General features: G+C 37.7%; 1 protein-coding gene, 1 long non-coding RNA gene and 2 pseudogenes across 6 annotated transcripts; 2 read left to right on the top strand and 2 right to left on the bottom strand.

Annotated features, from left to right (window-relative positions):
- Positions 1-1,029: 1,029 nt before the first annotated feature.
- On the top strand, positions 1,030-1,495 carry LOC148863539 (small polypeptide DEVIL 4 pseudogene; annotated as a pseudogene).
- A 6,017-nt stretch (positions 1,496-7,512) lies between these two features.
- LOC148863538 (putative glucan endo-1,3-beta-glucosidase A6 pseudogene) lies at positions 7,513-10,226 on the bottom strand (annotated as a pseudogene). Its single transcript, XR_016109566.1, has 2 exons — positions 10,200-10,226; positions 7,513-9,004 (listed from the first exon to the last, which is right to left on the bottom strand). The product of XR_016109566.1 is annotated as a putative glucan endo-1,3-beta-glucosidase A6 pseudogene (transcript).
- Positions 10,227-14,342: 4,116 nt separating this feature from the next.
- Positions 14,343-21,115, top strand: LOC148863537 (uncharacterized). 4 transcript variants are annotated; one of them, XR_016110441.1, is made up of 5 exons: positions 14,358-14,508; positions 14,801-15,029; positions 15,095-15,266; positions 15,379-15,504; positions 20,319-21,115. It is a non-coding gene; the product is annotated as an uncharacterized LOC148863537 (long non-coding RNA). The 4 variants fall into 4 exon arrangements; XR_016110439.1 differs by lacking the exon at positions 20,319-21,115 and having other exon boundaries at positions 14,343-14,508; positions 14,597-15,029; positions 15,379-15,728; XR_016110440.1 differs by lacking the exon at positions 20,319-21,115 and having other exon boundaries at positions 14,356-14,511; positions 15,379-15,728.
- Positions 21,067-23,044, bottom strand: LOC148863536 (transcription factor MYBS1-like). Its single transcript, XM_088980095.1, has 2 exons — positions 22,240-23,044; positions 21,067-22,088 (listed from the first exon to the last, which is right to left on the bottom strand). The coding sequence occupies exons 1-2, from the start codon at positions 22,644-22,646 to the stop codon at positions 21,626-21,628; spliced, it is 870 nt and encodes a 289-aa protein (XP_088836221.1). The 5' UTR covers positions 22,647-23,044; the 3' UTR covers positions 21,067-21,625.
- Positions 23,045-23,324: the final 280 nt, after the last annotated feature.

Genomic DNA, 23,324 nt, shown 5'->3' with positions numbered 1-23,324 from the left:
GGGTAAAGGAGAAGCAAACCTCTAGCCCACTGCCCACAGTTTGGTTCTTTTAAAGAATTGTCATGTGTCATATACCCTCATATTGGAATCCAATGTAGCTTCAGTTCTGATCAATGGTTTCTGATATGTATACATGTTGTGCTCTGATACATAAATTATGGCCAGTGCTCCTTAAAATTATACATTCATAGGGAAAAGAAAGGGTAACTTGTACACTTTGCTTAACCTGTACAGAGTATAGACTATAGACCATTCAATTCAATGGGTCTGTCATGAAGTAGAATTTGCTTGAGGTAAAAAATAAAATAAAGTCAATCTAATTGGATGACTCAACTGTTTGATCCATAGAATTATGTTCAGACTTGAGAGCTCAATAATTTTTCGTTTTGCTGTCCAAAGGAATACAACAAAACAAACTACGCAATCTTAATCGCCTAATCATTTTTTTGGACATTGGCCCCACTACAACTCACTATGTGATGGATTACTGACCCCACTCCCCCAGTCCTGATTTTGATGCGTATAGATGAGATGGTCATAACCGTTCCAAGGCACCAATGGGTGTAGCAAGGGAAAATCCTTTTTTGGTGTGCGACTGTGGAGAGGAAACAAACGGGAAGGAATGAAGGTGACATATCAGACTCTCTCTTGTCAATCGTTACTTTTGTTGGTTTAGAAAGTCGATACACACGCGTAAGAACAGCTTAATATTCTAGTATCAAGTTGAGTTAAGTTAGTTAATCTTCTCATTAGTTAAGTTAGGATTAAATTGCAGGGTGGCTCCAAGGTCCAAATTCCAAACCAGAGAAATTAGCTACTCTAATAAAGTAATGGCCGACCCACACGAGTGGTCGAGAGAGAGAGAGAGATGGTTGAGGTGAGGTGGGAATCCAAAAGCGGGGTGGGGTCCAAAGTGTGTAGTCTGTTGAGAAAGGGGGCAACGCACGCCTCTTGATGCCCCCTCGCTCTCTTTAGTAGACCAAGGTGAAAATGGACCACACGCTCCATGCTCTATAAGAAGGCCTTGCCTCTTGCCTCTTGCCCCTTGCCTCCATTCAACATTACAAGGTGAAATCTCGCTCGCACCAACCAAACAAGGCCTTTAGTCATTCCAGAGAAGATAAGAGAAGTGAAGATTCTACATCTTCAATTCAACAAGATGAAGATGAGCAGTGCTACCATGGGAGCCTCCAAGAGAAGGTTGTCTGGAAGAGGACTCGGAGGAATCCTCAGGGAACAGAGGGGTCGGCTTTACATTATAAGAAGATGTGTTATCATGCTTCTCTGCTGGCATGATTGAAGGAAGCTCTGTGATCTTCACTTAGTCGCCAACAGTTATCGGCAGCGGCGCTTCTTTTTTTGAGTGTAAATAGCCAAAGGCGAGTTTTGTCATGCATTGGCAAATGCCAATTTTTGTATCAGTTTTTGGCCTCTTGGGCTTGTTTTGTACATCGGAAAGAAGTTTAATGACAAGTTAGATTTTCTATCTCCCAAATGTGTCTGTTATTCTTGTTCTTGTTCTTTTACTTTCCTAAGCTTTAGACAGAAGTGACCTTCAGATGAAGTCAACCATTTTCTGTTTTCTGTGAATTTCATCTCTCCACACCATGGTTAGTGTCCTCCAAACCGATTATATCCCATTTCTTTCTTCTTTCTTTCAATCTTTATAAAACACTTGAGCCTGAAAAACAAGTCAAAGAATTGTTCAGTTCATTGAAGGAAGCATATTTGATCAGATACGCTGAGGAGGGTTTGATAATGAAATGGTTGAAATGCATGGGATTTATTTCAAAATGTAATGAATTATTGCTTTCTTTTCTTTTCCAAGACTTTCTTCAGTACTTACAGATTCGAATCCAAGTGAAAGAAAGAATATTTTTGAGTTTCTTCAAGCAAGTTGGATGGAGAATATCTGAGATTAATCAAGGTGGTAGATGAAGAAATGGTTAAAGAGCAACTTGGGTTTTAAATTTGTTGTACTTTTTTTTTCTTGCTTTTCAGTCTTTCTGCAGGGATCTTTACATTCTATAATTGCCCAGATTGCCAGTCGGACACCTTTAGTTGCTCATTTAGATCTCTTTTTTCTGTGAAGCCTATAGGTCTAGCCTATGGTTGATGTCTTGATGATTTAGAATAGAACTTTTCTTCGTAACTGACTCTGCAACTGATCCCATTACATCTCTTTCTTGCTTTTCGGTTTACATCCTTTCTACCACCACACACTTCAGAAGTTTCAGATTCAAAAACAAGTGAAAATATCTCACATTTATTCAGGTAAGTTTGACTGTGAAGTTTGATATTAATCAAGTAGATTTGACACCAGGAAGAGCTGAAATAAAAAAAGAAGAACCATTGAGAAAATCCGGGGTTTGATCAAGCCAAGGACGTTTGGTGAAGAAAGAGCTCAAACGCTCTCTACTTGTTTTGAATAAGAAGTCAGAAAAGTTATCTCTGCAATAGAGACAAGGTACAAATGGCTAGCCCAATTGCGGATTCCGTGAAATGTTGTACAATTTTGTTAAAAGTGAAAACGAACGAGTACAGACTACACAACTCTCCCAGTCATCCACCAAGAAATGCTAGAAGAGTTCATGCAATTCTTTGTTTTCTTCTCTCTCTAGACAAGGTGGGACCCATGAAAAGACGGAATTTATGGGCCTCACCTTGTTAACAGGGAAAAGTTTCCAAGAGTTGTATATACTCTTCTCCTGTGTCAACCTGCAGAAAAAAGAAAAATGAGATTTTTCTATTAGAGTAACTTTTTTTCAGTTGAATCTAGTAAATGCAGATACTGTAAGTGCTGAACCCTGAACTGTTGTATTACACTTCCATGATACTATTTCCATCATCTTCCAAAATTTCCCACAATTAATGATAAGTTGATGACTGGGTTGTTTATCAATATAAATGAATTTAATTTTAAAATAAAAATAATTGCCATTTAGCAAAAAAAAAAAAAAAAGATAATGGTAAACACCCCAAAATGGTGGGTTGTGTTTCCAACACTATAAATTGGGAGGGATAAGGATAATAAAGAGGCCCACCAGTCTCTGGTTATGTCGTCCTTGCCCAAAAAAGCTACTAGAAAGGGTGTATAATCATATTCCACCACCATAGTTCTAAGTATCTGATACGTATTGTACCATATCATATGATACATATCGATTTTCAGTTTATCGAAATACTTAAATACTGAGACTATGAACCTTTTAATAGGTTCAAAGGTTGATATCCACATTATATATTTATTTATAAACAACAGACTCGCAGGTGATGGATGAGTCAAGCATGATTATCTCTTTCTGAGCATTTTTACATTAAAACCAAATAACCAATATACTGAAGAAAAACTAACATTTGATCAGCCAAAATAATAAAAAGTAAGACCTAAGCATCCAAATTTCTTTTGATTGTATAGAGGAAAAAGATATTAGGGTTTCCTTTTTTCCATTTATAATCAGGTCTCTACTTTGTGAGTCCACAAAAGTTATGGGTTCCAGCCCAACAAGCACATTTGCCACGTGTACGACAAAAAAAGAAAAAAGAATAGGAATCCAACAGCATACCCTTCCCCTCTTGTTTGGTTTAGGAGAAAAAGAAGTGGGAGAAGGAAAGAAAGAGAAACTTGTTTGTTTGTTTGTTTGCTCGCTTGTGAGGGTGGGATTGAGACGTGAGTGTTTGTTTGCACAGGAGATGATCCCAATCTTATATTCTGTTGTCTGCCACCTAAGAGCTGGAGAGACCCGACAGAGTGTGATTGGTCAAATGGCAGCTTTATCATGCCCACGTGCGCACCCGAATCCCTTACCCATCACTCCCCACCACACCATTAATGTGTGATTCTTTTCCCAACCAACATTGGTCCCACTCAATGGTTCCTGGCCCCACATCTTGTGCCCGAAATAGACTCATCAATGGTTGTTCTCATCGGTTTCCTCTCCCGTTCACCACTGTATATGGACAAAGACAAACACTGTTTCAACTTTGAAATCCCCCAAAAAGAATTGTTCAGTTTTGAAACCCAGCTGTTCATCATTGAAAACGGGTCGGGTCGAAACCGGGTTCAGTGATGGACTCGGTTGGCTGAGGAAATAATAAATGATACAAATTACAAAGAGGTCAGGTGGGTTGGTGGGTCGGGTCAAGATTTGTTACCTGTATATAGAATGTGAAAATGTCGGTGCACCAGCAGTTTATTGTGTTGCCACATATGACGTATCTGTTACTTCATGTATTTTGTCAATTTGTTTGTATTGCAAATTCAAATCAGACGTAAAATTTGCACCTAAGTTCAGATTTGCCTGCATTTGTTTGTAATCATGATTTGCACTGTTACCTAATGTTAAATTTGCACATTTAGTCTGATTTACATTGGTTGGCAGTACAAATTTTACATTCCAGAACTGTTGTAAAATGCACCTGTCTTGCTCCTACCTTTGTTCTCTTGAAGTGGAGACCACATGATTTTACTTTCCATCTTACTTCTCTCAAACAAGTAAGATTCCTTCTACTTTCATTTTCTCTAAAACAAATGGGGATCACGTGAATTTTATTTTCAATTTTTACCCCTCTCAAAGGACCCAAACATATAAAACGAACGAAAATAAAAAACAAAACTAAACCAACATTTGTACTCACTCCATTTGTGCTCAAGGCTCAGTTTGGAAGGAGTACAAATACAAATATGTACAGTGTAAATACATACAAAATAATAACAAAATGTAAGGTTTTACACTCTACATATTTATATTTGTACTCCTTCCAAACTGAGCCCAATTGAAAATTGCACTACCAACAAATGGAGTGCAAATGTAAAACTGAGATGGATTTGCACTCCAATTCAGTTTTACAGGTGTTTTGTAATAATGAAAGCATTTTTTCCTAACATCTTTGCATGTAGACTTCAAGTCTTGGAATTTGTACTTGTACCCATTACAACCAAATACATATCAATGCAAAATTAAACCAAATTTTCATTTATATTTTTTTTATCAAACTTGCATTTACATCAACACATGTTTTTTTTTTTTTCACTCTTGCCAAAAACAGCCTTAAAATAAGAAATTGAAAGGTATCTGCCGACACTATCATTAAGAGTCATCAAGTTCATCCGCTTTGTTGAAAATATGATAAAATGTCTTGTAATGAAGAGATTTTTGTCCCAAACAGATTTGTTTCTGTCTGGGGACCTCAAATGCAAACGTGAAAAGGCCAAGCCAAACCAACCAACCAGCCCAAGTTCTTTTGTCCACACACTTCTTAGTGCACCAGCCAGGAAGGGAGCAAAATAGTCTCCCTTCTCCAAACTTCCAAGGAAAACAATGGCCCATATGAGTAATGTCCATTGACTAAAGCACCTCCTAGGGCACAAATGCCAGCTGAGCCTCTTGGCACAGGCCAATCATGCTGCTGCCCATGAACAATAAATGAAGGGCCCCCTCGAGATGAGACTCATGAAAGGGCCTTGGCCCAACGTTCCCTCTTGGCCTCCCTCAATTTCAATTTCAACTTTCAAAGCCTGCCTCTGATAGCCTTACCATCTCTGCCAATATCAACCAAAAATCCACACAACCTCCATGACTCAATGTTCATGAATGTATCAGTATCACTCACCAAACTTTGTCACCTTCATTCATCAAGATTAATGTGATTTCCTCTTGCAATAATTTAAGCCCATCTTTCCTTGGGCCTTTTGGAGCCCACTCCTTTTAGTCGTCTCTCTGGCTTCTGGCTTCTGGCTTCTGTTTCAGAGTTTGGCCTAGTCCAGTAGTCCTTCATGAAGTCAGGTACTTGTTTGGTAACCCCAAAGCAGCAAAGATACAGCACACTTCAATGCATCCTTGTTGATGAACATGAACAAATAGGCCAGTCAACTTCATGAGGTCCCCATGAAATGATTTAGCAGTCAGAATCCCAAATACTTCTCAGCCCTCAACTCATTCTGAGGTACATGGCTACATGCCCTTTTGGGTTTTCATTGCAAAGAGTTTAGTGTGGAAGAGATTCATCGCCTAACCAACTTTGTCCAGACCACTGAGATGATTCTGTCCCTGTGCTTAGCAGAACTTGTTTCACAAGGCCCACTGGGACAATGTTGGGATTAGGGTTCCATCTTCAGATACAATAGATGTCTATTTTGAGCACAAACTGGAAGTGGGTTTATATATATGTGAATGGAATCACAACAGAGCCTTGAAGGATGTGATAGAAAGGCCATCACTTAAAAAAAAAAAAAAAAAAAAAAAGAAAGAAAAGAAAAGAAAATCTGAATCTCTCTGATTCTGTGAAGAATCCAAACAAATTCTAATATCTATGCTCTGAGAAAACTCAAAACTGTACCTTCACTTTTCAGCTTTAGCCACTTGGAGTTTATTATTGTGCCTACAGCTTAGCTTTTAAGGTGCTGAAAGGTACGTCCTCCTGTACTTTCTGTAAAGCCTGCCTTGATGGGTTTCGGGCCACGTAGACGCCAACGTAGCAGATTCGAGCCCTGTTTTCAGGAATAAGTGATGCGTTCTCTCAGTCTCATGGGAATAAGTTCACTCACGTATGGGACTTTTCTAATAACAGGCTAAAAGCTGAAGCGGTTGAACAGTTGAACTGAACGACTTAATTAATATGTTACTTTGTCTTTTTATGGATTAAATAATTATATTAAATAATATTTTGCTTCAGCTTAAGAAAATTTCAGCTTCAGCCTGCCACAAGTAGCTCATAACCTTAACCTGCTAGAGGACAAATCAACAAGTATTTTAATTCAGCCGCTTCAGCTGTTTGGATAAGTTTCTGAGCCAAAAAAAAAATGTTTTGAGTGTTTAAGTAAGAATTGCTTTCAAAACATTAATATTATTTGAAGCCAAAACCCTCTTAATTCCCATATCACAAATCCTATAATTGATGCTTTGTGATTGTGGACTTTAAAAGCACAAATCCTAAGATCCCATATCTCCTGATAGCAAAAGTGGTATATACACCCAAAGAGAAATCCCTTCTCCAATTGTAACTGGAAAGCTTATCCAAACATAATTTTAATTTTCGCAAGTAAAAGAAGAAAACAAATGATATTGCCACCTGTGTTTTCCTTGCCAATTGGGACATAAAAACTTGTGAAGTATAACCCCTTAATAAAACAAGATAGTAAAGCCTATATGTTTGGTTGCAGGCAAATGGTGTAAATAAATAAGGTGAATGTAAATTCTGATTTATTTTTGCTTTATATTTGAGTATGTTGTATTCATTTGTGAAAAAGTAAAATAGAAAGTAAAATGATGTGATCCCCATCATATGCATATGCAAGGGAATGGAAATAAGAGGTTATTTGTTTGGGAATGAAGTAAGACACAGATGATGCGGTGTCCATTTTATATCAGAGAGAATTGAAGTAGGAGAATGGCCATGCAAATTTTGCATAAGTTAATAAGTGCAAATGAAATAAAAAGTATAAATTTTGTATCAGGTAAGAATATAAATCATGACTGTAACTTACAAATAAATAGATGTAAAATTGAAATGATTGCAAAATTTGTATCTAATTAGGATTTGCATTGTAACTATTAGGCAATGAATTGCGTTCTCATATTTTTTGTGTGGAGGATTTACATTGAACTTATTTTTTGTTAGGGTAAAATATAAAAACCTCCTTGAGTTTCTGACAGTCATAAAAACCTTTCTTATAGTTTTACTTTAATAAAAACCTCTCAGCTACTTTTAAGAAATTTAACAAAAACCTCCCTTCCATCAATAAATCATGAGGAAAAACGTTAAAAGCATGATCAAATCTTTTTAAATACCTGGTTCTATTGAGATTGACCTATTTTATCCTATCAAATACCTATTTTACCCTTCCTGTAGCAAAAGACACCCTCTCCCGATGAAATCGAAACCTTGGATGGTTCACGCCATCCCCTGTTCGAGCCCGTAGCAGCTAGCTACGCTTGTCGCTTCATTGAGACGCGGTTGAACTTCCTCTGCGGCGGAGAACAATGGATCCTTCTTCCCACTGGTCGAAACTCGAAGCCATGTTCTATTAGTCGAATTCCGGCCGTTTTTCAGTCAAATCAACCTCATAAACCGAGGTTTCGTCCGAACTCAGCAATCCCCAGTGCCATTCAGTTCCCGATCCACCCTTCTGGTTCTCATTGTACAATGCAAAAATGAATGTCGGTATTATTACACTTGGACGGGCCGGAGCTCCGATTGCTAGTTTGGACGTCATTCTTCGGATTAGGTTTCGGTTATATGTAGCTGCGTTGAAGATGTTCGCTCCGATCTGGTCGACGACTCCGGCATTGGGCCACCCTATTTCGGCGATTACCAGCCGAACGTTCGGGAACCCAAGCTTGGTCATGGCGAAGATAACCGAGTCGAGCATCTGGTCAAGGAGGTTGGTTTAGGTTAAGCCGCTTCATGGGTCGGTGTAGGTTTGGTTCCCTTTGAAAAGCACATAGTCGAGATTAATGTTCGTGGGATCGCCGGACCAGGGGAAGTCAGGGTAGGCGTCGAGGAAGAAATAGGATTTGGTTCGGTTCAAAAACTGTAACAGAGGCTTCATCACCGATATGGAGATATCAGACCGAAACGTTCCGTTTGACGGTGGGAAGGACGATTGAAGGACATCCATGGCAATTGTAGTCCCAATTTTGAGGTTTCTGATGTTGTGGATTTTGAGGGAATACTTGAGTCAGCGCATTGCTTGGACGAGATCGTACCATGTTTGCCGATCTTGGTCAGAGGAGAAGCTGAAGATTTCATTGCCGACAAGGAGGTAATGAATCAAGGTTTTGGGATAGAAAGGAACGACATTGGTTCGAACCCATTCGTTTGCGAGGGACTGGCTTGAAGAAATGTTGGAGATTAATTGATTGGGAACCATGATTGATACTCGGATGTTGGTCCCTTCGAGGGCCTTCAGAATATCTGGGTTTGCATGTTTGACGCGACCTGCTTTCAGGGATTTGATAAGCTCATGAAGAGGGGTTAGAGAAGAAGCATAAAGAAACAAAACCTATGTTCTAGTTTCATCAGAAACTTATTAGTGTCCATCGACCAAAGTTTGCAGTTCATTGGAATTCCGTCTGACGAGAGTGAGAACCATACATCGATGAAGACTTGTGACTGAGGCTGAGGTTGAGCCTGTGGGTGCAACAGATTTACCTCCGTGGAAGAAGGGCAACACCCAGCGAAGCAGTTGAAGATGATGAATAGTGTTCGAGGATCAAATACACATGAAGTCGTAAAAGGGTAAAGTGGGTATTTTGAAAAAAACTATCATTAGTTTAACGTTTTCCGTCAAGATTATTGACGGAAGGGAGGTTTTTGTCAAAGTTTTTTAAAGTAACGGAGAGGATTTTACTAAAATGAAATTATAGAAGAAATTTTTATGATTATCAAAATTTTAGGGAAGGTTTTTGTATTTTACACTTTTTGTTATATAATCAAACTCTTATGATTTACTGTATCGCCATATCGGCAATCCCAACCAGGTTTAAAGTAGCAAAAACTGCAATTATGCGTTTCCAAGTAGTGATAATCTATTTGTTCTCTTTTTCAGGATGATAATTCACGGTGAATAACGGTGGATGGGATTAGCATTTTAAACCATTCCCACTCAATATGTTTTTGTATTGAATAGTCTTAATACCTATACGATGCATACAATACAATGCATATCTATCTAGAGGTGTAAATCGGGTTGTCATAGCAAAGTATGGCACAACGGCATGCAAGCCATGCCAGGCCCAGCACGATGGTCTAGGTCATGCTAGGCCTAGGGTTTCCGGTCCACAGACCAGTAGTGCGTGCCATGTTGCTCGTGGCCGTGAACTGGCATGGCCTAGCTTGCAACACGGCTCATCACGGGCTGGCATTACATGGCTCGCGGGCCCATAGTGAGCTAAACTCAGCCCGCCCGATGTTCAGCTTTTTTTGGGGGGGTATTTATGTATTTTGGTTTTGGGAGGAGAGAGAATGACACAAATGCCCCCAATAGCTATATAATAGCTAGTTTGAGGGGGCATTTTGGGTAAAGTGAAATAAATTTATAATGACCAAAATACCCCTCCCAATAACTAAAAAATTGCTAGTTTTTAGGGTATTTTGGACAATTGAATTATTTTCAATTCCTATAAATAGTCCTATCCTCCACCATTCTCATTACACTAATTCAACAATTCTCTTAATCTCTTCTTTAGTTCGCATACTTTCTCAAGTCTCAATCTCTCGTACATTCTCTGATTCTCCAATTCTTAACTTTATTGGAGTTTCAACAAGAAGGCTTGCTCAACAGCTCAAGTATCTCAAGTTAGCAATTTGGGAGGCTTTGACTCTTGGATTTGAAAGGCTTCAACCGTTGAAATCATATTGGGATTTCGAACCAACAATCTAGGTAAATGCAATTAAATTAATTTTTATTTTTTTAGAATTTAAAAAAATGGTTGACTCCTCCCGAAACCAATTCCCCAACATGCTCAATGTTGACGATATTCAGTCGCAACATGGTAGTGTTAACAATGATATGGATGCTATTGATATTATCGGAACTTTCACCCCTAGTACTGATACTAGGGGAAGAAAAATAAAGCCACTAAGTTGATTAGCCCGATTTGAAAAATATTTAAAGTAGATGAGGTTCAGGGGAAGGGAAAAAAAGTTATTTGCAAAAAATGTAGGAAAGACTTTAGCTTAGCAAAGGTAGTACTAGTCATTTGGAAAAACATTTGCTCACCCATGAGAAAGAAGAAGAAGGGTGAGAAACAACACAAACACAAATTGGGGGGGGGGGGGGGGGTTTGGTACTTTTAAATATTCACAAGAAAAAAATGAGGCAAGAATTAGCAAAATACATTGTACATGCTGAACAACCATTTTTTGTTAATTGAAGATACTAGACTTGAAAAATGGTTACATAATTCTGTAAATCCACAATTTAAAATTTTATAGGAATACTATTAGATCAAATGCTTTAAAAAATTTTGTATTCATATAAACAAGATTTAATTTATATGTTACAAATCTTAATTTTAAAGTTGCAATTACTTTTGATATTTGAACTTCTAAATTTAACATAAGTAATATTTGTGTTACCAATCATTTTATTGATGAAAATTGGCTTGTAAATAAAAGAATTTTAAGTTTTACTAAGCTTAAATGGCAACATACTAGTCCACCTATTGCTTCAAGTATTTTAAATATTTTACATGCTTATGGAATTGACAATAAATTATTTTTTATTAGTTTTAATAATGCTAGTAATAATGATTAAACAATAAATATTTTAAAATCTCAATTAAAACAATGTTTAAATGGTAAATTATTTCATATCAAATGTGCATGTCACATCTTAAATTTATGTATTCAAGATGCTTTAAATATTATTTCTACTCATATTTCTGAAATTATAAATTGTATTATATATATTAAAATTTTTGGAGCAAGAAAACGAGAATTTAAATATTTATGTCAAAATTATAGTTTAAATTATAAAAATTTTATATTAGATGTTAAACATATATAAAATTCTACCTATGCTATGTTAGAAAGTTGTATTTATCACAAACAAATTCTCAGTGATTTTTATTATGCAAAGATGCCTATTGATATTATATTTGAGGAAGACTAGGAAATGTAAATTTGTATAAGAATTTTTTTAAAACATTTTTATAATGCAACTAATGAATTATCGGGTATTTATTATCCAACTAGTTATAATTTAGCTTATCAATTAATGATGATTAGTGATTTTTTTGCAAAATATAGAAAGAATCCACAATTTAAAAGTATTGTTAATATAATGGAAAATAAATTTAAAAAATATTGGGAGAATATTTCTCCTCTTTATTGCTTAGCTACAATATTAGATCCTAGGATTAGGAAAAATGGTTTCGTGCAAGTACTAGGGTGTTGGACGACAAGAGAATTCAGAATCCTCTGATGTCTGCAGTTCTATCGAAGTCTTGTTTTAGTGCAGGTACTAAAGTGTTGGATGACAAGAGAAGCTGTATGAATGATGAAAGTCTAGAAATGTGCATATGCTTTAAAAATTGGCTAAATGTTGAAAATAGATTACAAGACAAAGGAGGGCATGACACTACAACCAATGTTTCACCTAAAAGCAGATGATCAAAGTCAAGAACAATATGAGAAAATGAAGTCAATATTTTTTTTGTATACTCAATAGTTGTATAGCATTTTTCAAATTATTATAAATTTTATTTAATTTATTTGATATTTTTAATAACGTAATTTTTTATTTTTAATTTGTAACTATATTGTATTTTTTATATTTTATTAATTTATTCCATTTTCCAATTTTCATATTTCATTCATTCAACCATTGTATGCTTTGTACCATTCAAATTTAAATGAAATAAAATTCCTATTTTTCTTCCAATTTATTATTCACTTTGATTGTATCTTTCTTCTTATTTGGTTAAGTATTTTTTTCATTTCTTTGTTAGATTCCTTATTTTTTTCAAATAATTCCTAAACGAAAGTTAAATATTTTAGTTTTACCTAACAAAGAAATAAAAAATCAAAAATGTCAAAAAAAAAAAAACTAGTTTGGCCTGATTTGGCCCATACCCAAGGCCCGACATGTGGCCTAGCCCAACATGGCCCAGGCCCATGGCATGACATGCAGACCACCCGGCTTAAGCCCGTGGCACAGCATGACATGAAATGGGCTGCACCGGCTTGGGTCATGGGCCGTGTCAAACCACCCCCCAATTATCCCTAGGAAGGGCAGCATGACCAGAATGGCCTGCGGGCCACAAACGACCTGGCACATCAGTTTTATACCTCTATATATATCCATACTTTTAAAACCTTGAATCCCAAAAACCGATACGATTCATTTCATATTGATACTTTAAATCTTGCTTTGGGCAGCAGGCTTAATTTCTTAGTTGTATGGATTCTGAATTGGAATTTTATTTCCCATTAAAGGGTATTTATAAGCCCTAGAGGAGAAATGAAACTGAGCTAAGCTTCCTGTTTTGGGAGCCGCTACTTCATGCACTAAGTGGATTGCTAGGTGTGTCATTTGGATCGGGTTGAGTTGAAAGTTTATTACATTCCGGACAGGCCCCTGGCTATTTTGTGTTTGCAGTATTCTTATACCATGAGCATGACATAACAAGGAACTAACACTAAATTACAGTAATTCTCAAAAAAGAAAAAAAAAAAAAAACACTAACCTACAGTACAAATCGGAGCAGACCAAAGAACAGGTTTGATGACCATCATAACTGATCTTGGGTCATATTGTGGTCTGTGAAAGCTAGGCATGGCCTACTGTGAATATTAGCCCATGATATGCCCTAGAAAAGCCCAACTCACTCGTTCGACCTATTAGATAACTGGAATTTCCATCATTTATTATTGCATGATACATGTAAGTTATACACGAAGAGTACATTAATAGATGAATATAAGCATTTTAGCTCAAACTTATCTGAATAGCTTTTTGTATCTTGCAAACATGAAGGTTTAAAATATTGATACGTATGGGATCATATCTGCCAATACTTTCGTATTCGGGGCTTTTCGATACGCTCCTACAGGAGATGTTTTCGGGGTCTTGATTGGTTCAGAAGATGGATAGATCTTAAACCAGCCATTCTGAATCAGATTTGAAAAAAAATTTAAAAAAAAATAAAATAAAATAAGCTATCGATACTGTCCAATATGCCACTACCAGCATATTGAGTATATCGATATTTTGAATAATAATGACTCAGTTTATTTGCAGTATAAATTACAGTTGCAGTGTTGCACTGGTGTAAATGGATAAATGTATGGAAATACAAAAAATTTGACAGTAAATTCCGGTATATTTTTGCTTCACATATGACTGTCTTTTTTTTATTGTAGCTGCACTTTGCGTAAAAGAGAATGTAAGTAGGAGGAGGGTTATGAGTGAGGTAGGATGCAAGATGATGTGATTTTCACAAAGAATTGATGTATAAAAAAGGTGGTGTAAAATTTGCATCGATTTTTAAGATGTAAAATTTGTATTGTCAGTTAATGCAATGGAGACAAAAGAATAAATACATACAAAAATGTGTAGAAAGAATTTGCACCGCAAACAAACAGTCAGAATTTTTAAGGTTTACCTTATCCCAACTCCCATCTATATGAGGTCGGCTACATGAATTTTTGGAGTTATGAAAATTTAAAAAAAAAAAAAAGATATAAACTACTTATATTTATGTATACAACTTATACAAATATCGAAATTAATTGAACGTTTTGTTGCCCAACTAGCAGGCTTGCAAGCCCAAGCCCAATAGCTCAGTTTGAGGTCAGCCCAGGGACAGGCTGGGTATGTAAGTGAAGCCCCGTGGGCTGTGGCCTGGTCCGACCAGGCTTGGAATCTTGGAATGGCTCTGTTTCTGAGCTTCAGATCAGAGCTTACCCAATCGCCTGGAGCTGATCTTAGCTGAGAAATTTCCACCCATGAAATTGTTGAAAGTTGATACAAACATCATTTGACAGTTAAATTGATCTTAGGTTGTTGTGTTTCTACCATTTCTACATAAATTGATCTTACCAAATGCATTTCTTTTCTGATTTTCGGCATAAATATTTGACTTTGCAGGCTGATGCAACGAATTGGTTGTAAAATAAATTCTTTGCTAGCATGCTCTGATGTTTCCTGCAAAAAAAAAAAAAAACGCAAAGCTCTGACCCAATATTCTTTTTTTTTTGTTGTTTACCAGGATACTTCGTTTGTTCTATCAAATCCTTCCTATTTTTACTGTTCTTTCTCATGGCTTTCTCTGTTGCTACTGGTTGGTTTTAGGGCTTTTTTCCGGATTGTTCCACAAGAAAAGCTGCAAAATGACCTCCGAGACTGAGCAAATCAGTTGTTCTAAGAACGGTGAAGCTGCGAATAATGATTTTCTTCAGAAACAAACAGAACATGCTCAATGAACCCGTGAAAGATCGGAGAATGGAGGAACCAGCACTAGAGATGCAGATAAAGAGAAGAGAAGCGCAATGGGACCGCACAGCCTGACACTGAGGAAAAGGTTGTTGCGAAATGTTTGTTTATGAAAAGCAGTAATGGGTCGATATTGATTTGATTTGGGTGCAGAGCGATAGGCCTAGGCAGCGGAAGGTAATACTGCAAGTTGCAAGATATGTGCAAACAAGAATGATATTATAATGGCGAGGATGACGATGGCGACATCGACTGGTAACGGTGGTTCTGCTTTTAACTGTACTCTGCACAATGGTTAACTTTCGGCGATGCTGTCCACTGTGATGTACGGTTATGTATTCAATCTCTTGCTTTGAATTTGAAATTTGTTGGTTTGTGTTTTTTTTTTTTTTTTTTTTTTTTGTGGAGATATCATGACATGGTTTCAGTTTCTGCAGATCTGTGGAGAACGTAAGGAGTCTGGGATTGTTTAGCTTAGCATGGTTTTATTTTTGAACTCTATGCTGCACAAGAAGCAGCTTCCCCCCAAGTTGAAACAGAAGTGATCAATTGAAGCAAAGATGGTAATGTATTTATTCCTGGCTGTTAGATTTAATTCGAGTCATGTGATATGCTTGTCCTGGTTGATGCCCTTGTTGTAACCTTTGTTGAGTGGCCTGTGGAAAAGAACTTCTTGAAAGCTGGTCACAAGCAGGTAATCTGCTTATAGCAGACAGTGCATTAGATTAGTTGTAATTTTCTAGGCTGATTCATTTTCTTTTTATAAATGATTACTTTGTATTAAAACTGGAAGGGGGGAGAGGTTCCCTCAAAACAATGAATATGTAAATGGATAAAAGAAAACACAAGATCATAAAAGGTGAAATATAGATGTACCCTTCCCTATGCAGAAAAGGAAGAGTGAAAAACTAAAGCTGTCCCAATGGCCCAAAAAGTGATCAGGCTTACAACCAGCAGAGGCCTTTAGAATAACTGCCCAATGTCTGAGTGTGCATTCAATCTTTGCAATTATAACCTTTTGAGAACTTTTTCCCTTGAATATTCTTTGCCTCCTCTCCTTTTGTACAGACCAACATAGAGCGGATGGTAATTGGTTCCACATAATTCTTTCTGCGGAACTACAGCCTTCCACCAACCATAAAGACATCAGCATAGGTAGATTTCCAGATGTCAACCATTCCTGCTTGAATGGCTTGAAAAATGGGACCAAATCACAAATGGAACACTTACAGCCACAAAGGCTACAATACAAATGTTCTCGATGGCCATCCCTTTGTTGGTGAGATGATCAATAGTGGGAATTTTGTTTAAGGTGGCTATCCACATGAAAAAAGAGATCTCAGAAGGCATGTGAGCTCTCCAAATCCAGATCCTTGGAAAAGATTCAAAATCTTATCCCCTCCAAAAGAGTCATAAGATGATTTGACAGTGAAAGCACCTGAGATCTTCACATTCCAAATTCTAGTATCATGTGTTGCTGGATAATTGTGAATTCTGTTGAAACTTTCCAACTATGATACTAGTGGCAGTAATATTTTATTTGTATCAGTTACCATAACATGGTTTGCTTTTGTCTTTGTATAGTAATGGACCCTTCCATTCATGCTTGCTTATGTGCATGTAATCAAAATATGTCGCGTCTCCTAACTTGATGAAAAACCATTTTTTGTTATGTGGAGAGAAGTGTGGCCTGAATCTTTGGATAAAATCTAGATTGTTTACTTTCAGAGGAAAAAAAATAGAACAAAGGGCCTACTTGTGAGGTTCTAATCAAAGTAACCAAAAGTTCCCCAAGGAACTTGTAAGCCTTTAAGTCAAACACTGACTAATTAAACTCTCTGTTTACAATACTCTGAACAAATCTAAAGGCATCTGGATTGAATACCAAGCCCAAAAAGTATGATCTATTCAAGCAGATTATCTTATTTTCCATATATTTATTTTTTCATACCAATTCATCAAGTCTATAATTGATTTTGATGCTGATCTCTGACTAGCCAATGTGATAGGGCCATTGCTTTGCTTTTCTATAAGTAGGAATTCTGAGTTATTTTAATTTAGCTATATAATTTTATTGAAGCCCCAAATAGGCAAAAAGTCCATTTACAGAAGTCTTTTAAGAGTTTTAATGAGTTTTCAAGTTATTTACTTTTATACGTCTATTATGTAAAGAATCTCCACTGATATTTATATTACGGTGCATAATCCATTTTAGCATCCAAAATGTCGCCTTTGCCTTTTTAGTTTGGCAGACACATTGGCTAGACAGGGAGTAGGAAGGAATCAGATGTATTGGGGACTGATTTCCCAAGGGGGAAATTTGTAAAAAAAAATAAGGGTTAGAAATGAATGCAATTGCCTTACAGACCAAGTAGCATCTTCCTCTGATGATGTGTTGAACAGTAAGTCACCCTCATGGCCAGACATCTTCAATTGAAGAGACAAGATATTCAAAATAGGTGATGAAATTCTCAACTCTCACTTTTAGCCATTTTTTTTTCTGGTACCAAGATGTTTCTTCCCTAATTGTTAATCTGACGAACTCTTTGAGCTCCATTAGCCTGTATTGGTCAATGGTCGAAAACCAACCAAGGAGTAGCTCGTTGGTATGTTAGCTGGTTAGTTCCAGCATTGATGTGGAATCAAGTCCTGCAACCACCAATATGGGGAAAAGGGGGGGGGGGGGTGTTATTAATAGTGTGCATGGCACCAAATACCAAGGTCAATGGTTGAAAAATAGCTTGATTCAATGAACTGAATTTATTCTTTTTCTAGTTTATTTCAAACATTTTATGCTCAACATCTCCAAAACTCTCCCTGTTCCAGCAATTTTTTTCAGTATTTTTTTATTGCTATCCCTATTCTAGCCAAGGTTCAAAATATCGTTACGTATTGGCCCGTACTGGCCGATACGTATCATATCGGGGCCTTCCTGATATGCCCCTACAGGGGCTGTATCGGGTAAGGCCATGGTTCAGAGGGTAGCCTGGACTTAAACCGACCCCTCTGAACCGATTTTGAAAAAATAAATAAATAAAACACAAAAAAAAAGGACCGCACATCGGCCTGTATCAAAATTTAGAACCTTGATTCCAACATTTCAAAGAAGACATAAGTAGACTCGGGTGTCGTATCTACAAAAAAAAAAAGGAAGAAGGGGAGAAAAGAGGATATCAACAGTATTCACAATTGATGCTTTTATTTTTTGACTAACAGAAACATTTTTATCTTAACTAATTGGTAGTACTATGAATTATTCTTTCCAAATAAATACTGAATACATCATGGGGTTTGATCAAACAACTTGTTTCATGCCTGATCTTTAATTGTATGTGACCCTAATGCATGCTTGTCAAAGCATCTCTTATTATTTTAAATTGGATATACACAGTTACATCTAATATAGCTACTTTCTAGATGAATTCAACCACCACCACATGCAAGTAGAGGAAAAAACAAATGATCAAGTATATTAAGTGGGCTCAACCAAATAAACAAGTACATACAGTGGTCATCGAGAATGACTTGTATGAGAATCATTTCATTTTAATTTTAGTCAGCACTTGAATTTGTAAATTCATCTAGAATTTACTAATCATCAGATGTTAATAAAATTGTAAATGAAAAATATCTTGAGACCATATAATGACTAAATTCCCATTTTTGACATCATTATTATGAATTTATTTTACTTGCAGTTTATGGTTTCAAAAGTTAAGGAAAACTCTGACATGAAATATTCTCTCTGTACGCATTTTCTAAACACAATCAAGAGAGATGTAAAAGACATCATCATTGTTCCCAAACTGTAAAAAATACCAACTATGCCTGCAAATCCATGGCTTTGCATTCCATCACAAGATACACATGTAAATAATAGTGATTTTAATAAAAAGCTGTTATCAATTATTAGAGGTGTCTATGATACACATGGTTTCATATATTTCTTGTATCTTTTTCTGAAAGCAAACAGGTATCCTCTTTTTTGTGAAAGTGTTCTAGGCAGCTGAGAGCTTGATAATCAAGGTGTTCTACATCTTTTTGGGTGATTAATCAACAATAGAATTGCTCTCTGTTAATTTGTTTGGAAGTTGTATGAAAAATAAAAACCAATACTGTTATGGAAAATGTAAAGATGAGAGTAAAACTCCTGTAGGCATAGTATTTCTATATCTTTTCTTGGTACAAGTAGTTCATTTCGCCAATGGATGTGTACAATCCATTCAGCCAAGAAGAGACAATGACTTAGTTTAGTCAAGGTTCAAAATATCGCAATGTATTTATCAGTGCATGTTATACAATATGCATCTGTTTTTGAATCCGCCAAAACACTTTTTACTGAGTTAGGTGATGTCTATATATTTAAATGTTCCTATCTGTGGAATACTGGGCTGAACAAAAGAAAAAAGAGTATTGCCTTTGGAAACTCACAATACACAAATAATGAGTACCGAAGTTTGTATGGGCAACTTCATGTAAGGCCAAAAACATGTTGCAGAAGTTTGTGCTCATCTCACTTCAATTTACCTTTTTGGGTAGTCTTTATGTGCATTCCCTGTTGGGCTGGTCTTGTGACCATTCCATCTCTGTCTAAAAATGAGGTTTCTTTGGTGGCATTGACTCTTATTAGGTACCTTGCGATTTAAACTTATATTGAAAGTTCTCTGCTGTGCTTTTATCTGTTCAAGGTTAAGAAGAGCCATTCAGTTGACATGTAGCTCCCAGACCTTGGGGTTTCACCATATATACTTACAGGTAGCAGATCAACAGCATGCTGCAAGTCTGCAACAGTTATGCAGTTTGCAGCAAAGACCTCTAAAGGTTTTACAGTGGATGAGATCTGCTGAAAGCAAAAAGCATGCGAAGATGCTGACTGCTGAGAGCACAGCATCCAGTTGCACATCGGGGACATCTCCGATCTCCCTATAAATTTAACGTACAAGTATAGGAGACGTTCTTGAGGCTGGATGCCATCCTCTCAGCATGTTCGCAGGCTTTCTGCTTTCAGCAGATCTGGGCTTGTTTTGCATCACCACATAAATCTTATAAAATTTTGATTTTACATTAGGTCTTGGATAAATCTGGTTAAAATTATCTAGATGGTGTTCATCATGGTCATCATATCCCAACTTTTGGGTCAGCTACATGCCTACACGAGTACTGTTTCGCCATTCTATTCCATTCAGTGGCAAATTATCAAGATGGTGGAAAAATGTAATAAAGAAAGCAAGGAACATTCAAATAAGCAAATCGTTGTAACAGGTGGAATTGTGCCGGAACAGGCCTTTATTCCACCTATGCATCATGTAAGTATTAATGATAGGATTAAACCTTGTTTGTTTGCTTCTTCAACTGTGCCCCATCTTCAATGTAACAGGACCCAGATGGCTGAGTCAAATAAGAGGTCTTGGCCTTTTAGCTTTTCTTCCTTTCGGAGCTTAAGAAGATATTTAAGGAGGTGAAGTGGACTTGCAGAGACACTTACAAAGGACGAAAGTTGGCAACATTTGATTGGTAGAAATTAGAATTGTCAAAACATGCTATTTTGCTCGACTAATGCAATGACCCTTATCATCCAGAAAGGTCTAAATGGATTAAAGTTTTGGCCTGTTGGGACCATTTTCCTCCCGAACATGTCTAATGAAATCAACCAAACGAAAGGTCCTGCTTTACAGGGAGGCGAACGTAGCAACTTTAATTTCGATGTCTATGGACGATAACTCCTCCACAGTGAAACTGTTAGTCTGTAACAGAAACTAGCAAGGTGTTTTGTTTTATTCCTTGATTATTTTGTATTCTGCTTTGGAGTATCCACCGAAGCAGCATCGTTCAGAGGCTCACAGAAATATATCAAATGGTAGAACCGTCGGACTTGAATAACTGGTTCATCCCAATTCCCCATGAACAGGGTGGGGAGCTACTGTGAGCATTTCAGCATTGGAAGTATTTGGTGAAGCCGTACAATAAGCAATCGTTTTAATTGATTTTGCTTGGCAATGTGAACCCAATACACCTCATTCAGTTTTGGGAGTCTTGACTCTTGATCTTCAACTAGGAGCTAGAAAAGATTCTGATTTCACTTGTTTTGGTTGAGACTTTCAGGGGTACCATGCTCTCCATTAATGTGCATAGAATCAAACAATCTACAAATACACTTTATTTGGCTCTGGTTCATTAAAATCATGGAGTTCATGTTTCACATAGTTCATGTCTTTTATCTTTTAGTAAACCATAATCATTCTAATAGTAAGGAATCATATCTAAAACAACCCTACTAATTAGAGGGTAACCCAGGTCCCCAACTGCTTTGAGTTGTTTAATCCTTCAAAGCCAGGATCCAGAGACAGCTAAATGATATCAAAATCCCCCTTCCCCTACTAATTTACAATATCTAGTAAAAGAACTGAAGTCATAGCAGGAGAAAGGGAAAAAATCAGTCCCAGATCTCTACAATTATGGGTTGGATTCATTTGGAATGTAGAGATATCCAGTGAACAGGATGGGAATAGAGCAGCCTTACTGTTCCTATCATTCCGAGGAAGGAGATGAGCACCCATTGCTCCTTGGAAGTTGGATCAACCATTCTCAATCAAGTGAAGCTCGGATTGGATTGGATATCCCATTGATGAGACGCGGGGAAGAAAAATCGTAGTTTCACAAGTTGGACGCAGCGAGCAGCTGCTGCTATTGGTGCATTGTCGGCGGCGCCACCGGATAAGCCATTGGGACCATGTAGGGGGGATGGGGATGGTGGCCGGGAGGAAGCATAACAGGAGTTCCAACAGCTGAAACCATATGGGGTGGAGGGGCGGCAACGGGCTGGCCGATTGGAGGTCCATACATACCTACGGCAGGCATATTCGGCTGAGGCGGCCGGTGCTTCACGGCGGCCGGCGTCGCTGCTGTGGGGGTCGTGTGGGGTTGTTGTCCCGTAATGGGGGCTTGGGGTGAGGACACATCTCCACTGTTGACACTGGTAATGTCGTGGATGCTGGATCTCCTCCTGTCTCTATTCATAGAATTCAAGCGAATGAAATACTTCTGAGCATGGCTTGCCACCTGAGTAGGCGTCCTCGAGATAACGAAGTTCCTCGATATGCTTCTCCAATCCCCCTTGCCGAATTTGTCCAGACCGAGCAGGAATAACCTGGATGGATGATAACAAACAAGTAGTGGCACCCAATTAGCCATTAGCTCTGAAACAAAGTTCAATTATCACTCTATTTATGGTAAGAGAATTCAGATTCAAGATTAGCTTTTTGAACTGTAATTCTTTTCCTAAGAAGGTATAATGATACCTGTGCTCTTCTTCTGTCCATGGAATCCCTTTTCTTCGCTCCTGGTCTGAGCGAGACCCGGCTTTCCCACCTTGGCCGCCTGAATCACTGCCCAACCCAGAGAACCCAGTTCCAAAGTTGCAATTCAACCTCCTATCAGCAGACCCAGCAGGGGGTATTACGTTCTGATCTTTGCTCGCAGCTTCATCCTTGACGTAAGTGGGAATCGGGATTCGACCAGCCTCAATGGCATCCACATCCTCGACGAGAATCTCATAGTGTTTCTTGAGGTCGGCCAGTGTCTTGCTCGGAACCATTGAAGCAATCTTCTCCCATCGGTTGTTGGAGTCCCCACCGCCCCACTGCACGGCAATTGCATTCTCGAAGGCTTTCTCCTCTTCTCTGCTCCATCCTCCTACACTTGCCATGTTTCTTGTTCCACTGTTCTAATCAAAGCTCAGTCTAGTAAGTGACCACGATGTCGACGACGACAAACTAGAATAACTCATATGCTGCTTCTTCGATGGCCATTTTTGTGAAGACTGGGAAGGTTAAGTGGAGACTCAGGAGGGAAGAAGGAAGGAGGATGGTGGGCAGGATAAGCAGAGAGAGATGGGTATCAATGAAAGTGAAGGACCACCTTGAAACTGAAATTGAATGGATGGGTCAATTGTATCTTCATACAATAGATATTCTCTCTCTCTCTCTCTCTCTCTCTCTCTCTCTCTCTCTCTCTCTCTCTCTCTCTCTCTCTCTCTCGTGTTTTTCTTACTTGCATATACACATAGTAATCATGGAGTGGGCAAAAGAGTGTGGAGAAGACGAGAGCCAGAGAATCTTTCAAAAGGTTCTGTCACTTGGAGTCACAGCCACTCTATTCGCTCTCTTTCTCTCTCAGACACTGACACAGAGACGTGGCTATTTCTCCATTACTCGTTTAGGCTAGAGTGCAACAGTGCCTTTTTTTAGCTTTTCCTTCCTTTTTTTTACCATGTTCACACTTCAAAGGCCATGGCCCCCATTGTTGTCTGCATCTCCTTCATGGTAATGCATAGAAATGGAGTACGCTCCTTGTGCTATTGTATTAAAGCTGATATCTTCTTCAA

Source organism: Nelumbo lutea, chromosome 3 (assembly GCF_056320005.1).
Source record: "Nelumbo lutea isolate HS-2025 chromosome 3, American lotus-T2T, whole genome shotgun sequence".
NCBI classification, from domain to species: domain Eukaryota; kingdom Viridiplantae; phylum Streptophyta; class Magnoliopsida; order Proteales; family Nelumbonaceae; genus Nelumbo; species Nelumbo lutea.
Note: the sequence above shows the minus strand (reverse complement) of the source record. Positions and strands in the feature narration are given on the sequence as shown.

Bases quoted from the DNA above. Each gene is read 5' to 3' on its own strand.
- LOC148863536 (XM_088980095.1), bottom strand. From the start codon at position 22,646: ATGGCAAGTGTAGGAGGATGGAGCAGAGAAGAGGAGAAAGCCTTCGAG. The intron at 22,089-22,239 runs GTATCATTATAC...TCATCCATCCAG, and splicing joins TGGACAGAAGAAGAGCACAG to GTTATTCCTGCTCGGTCTGG.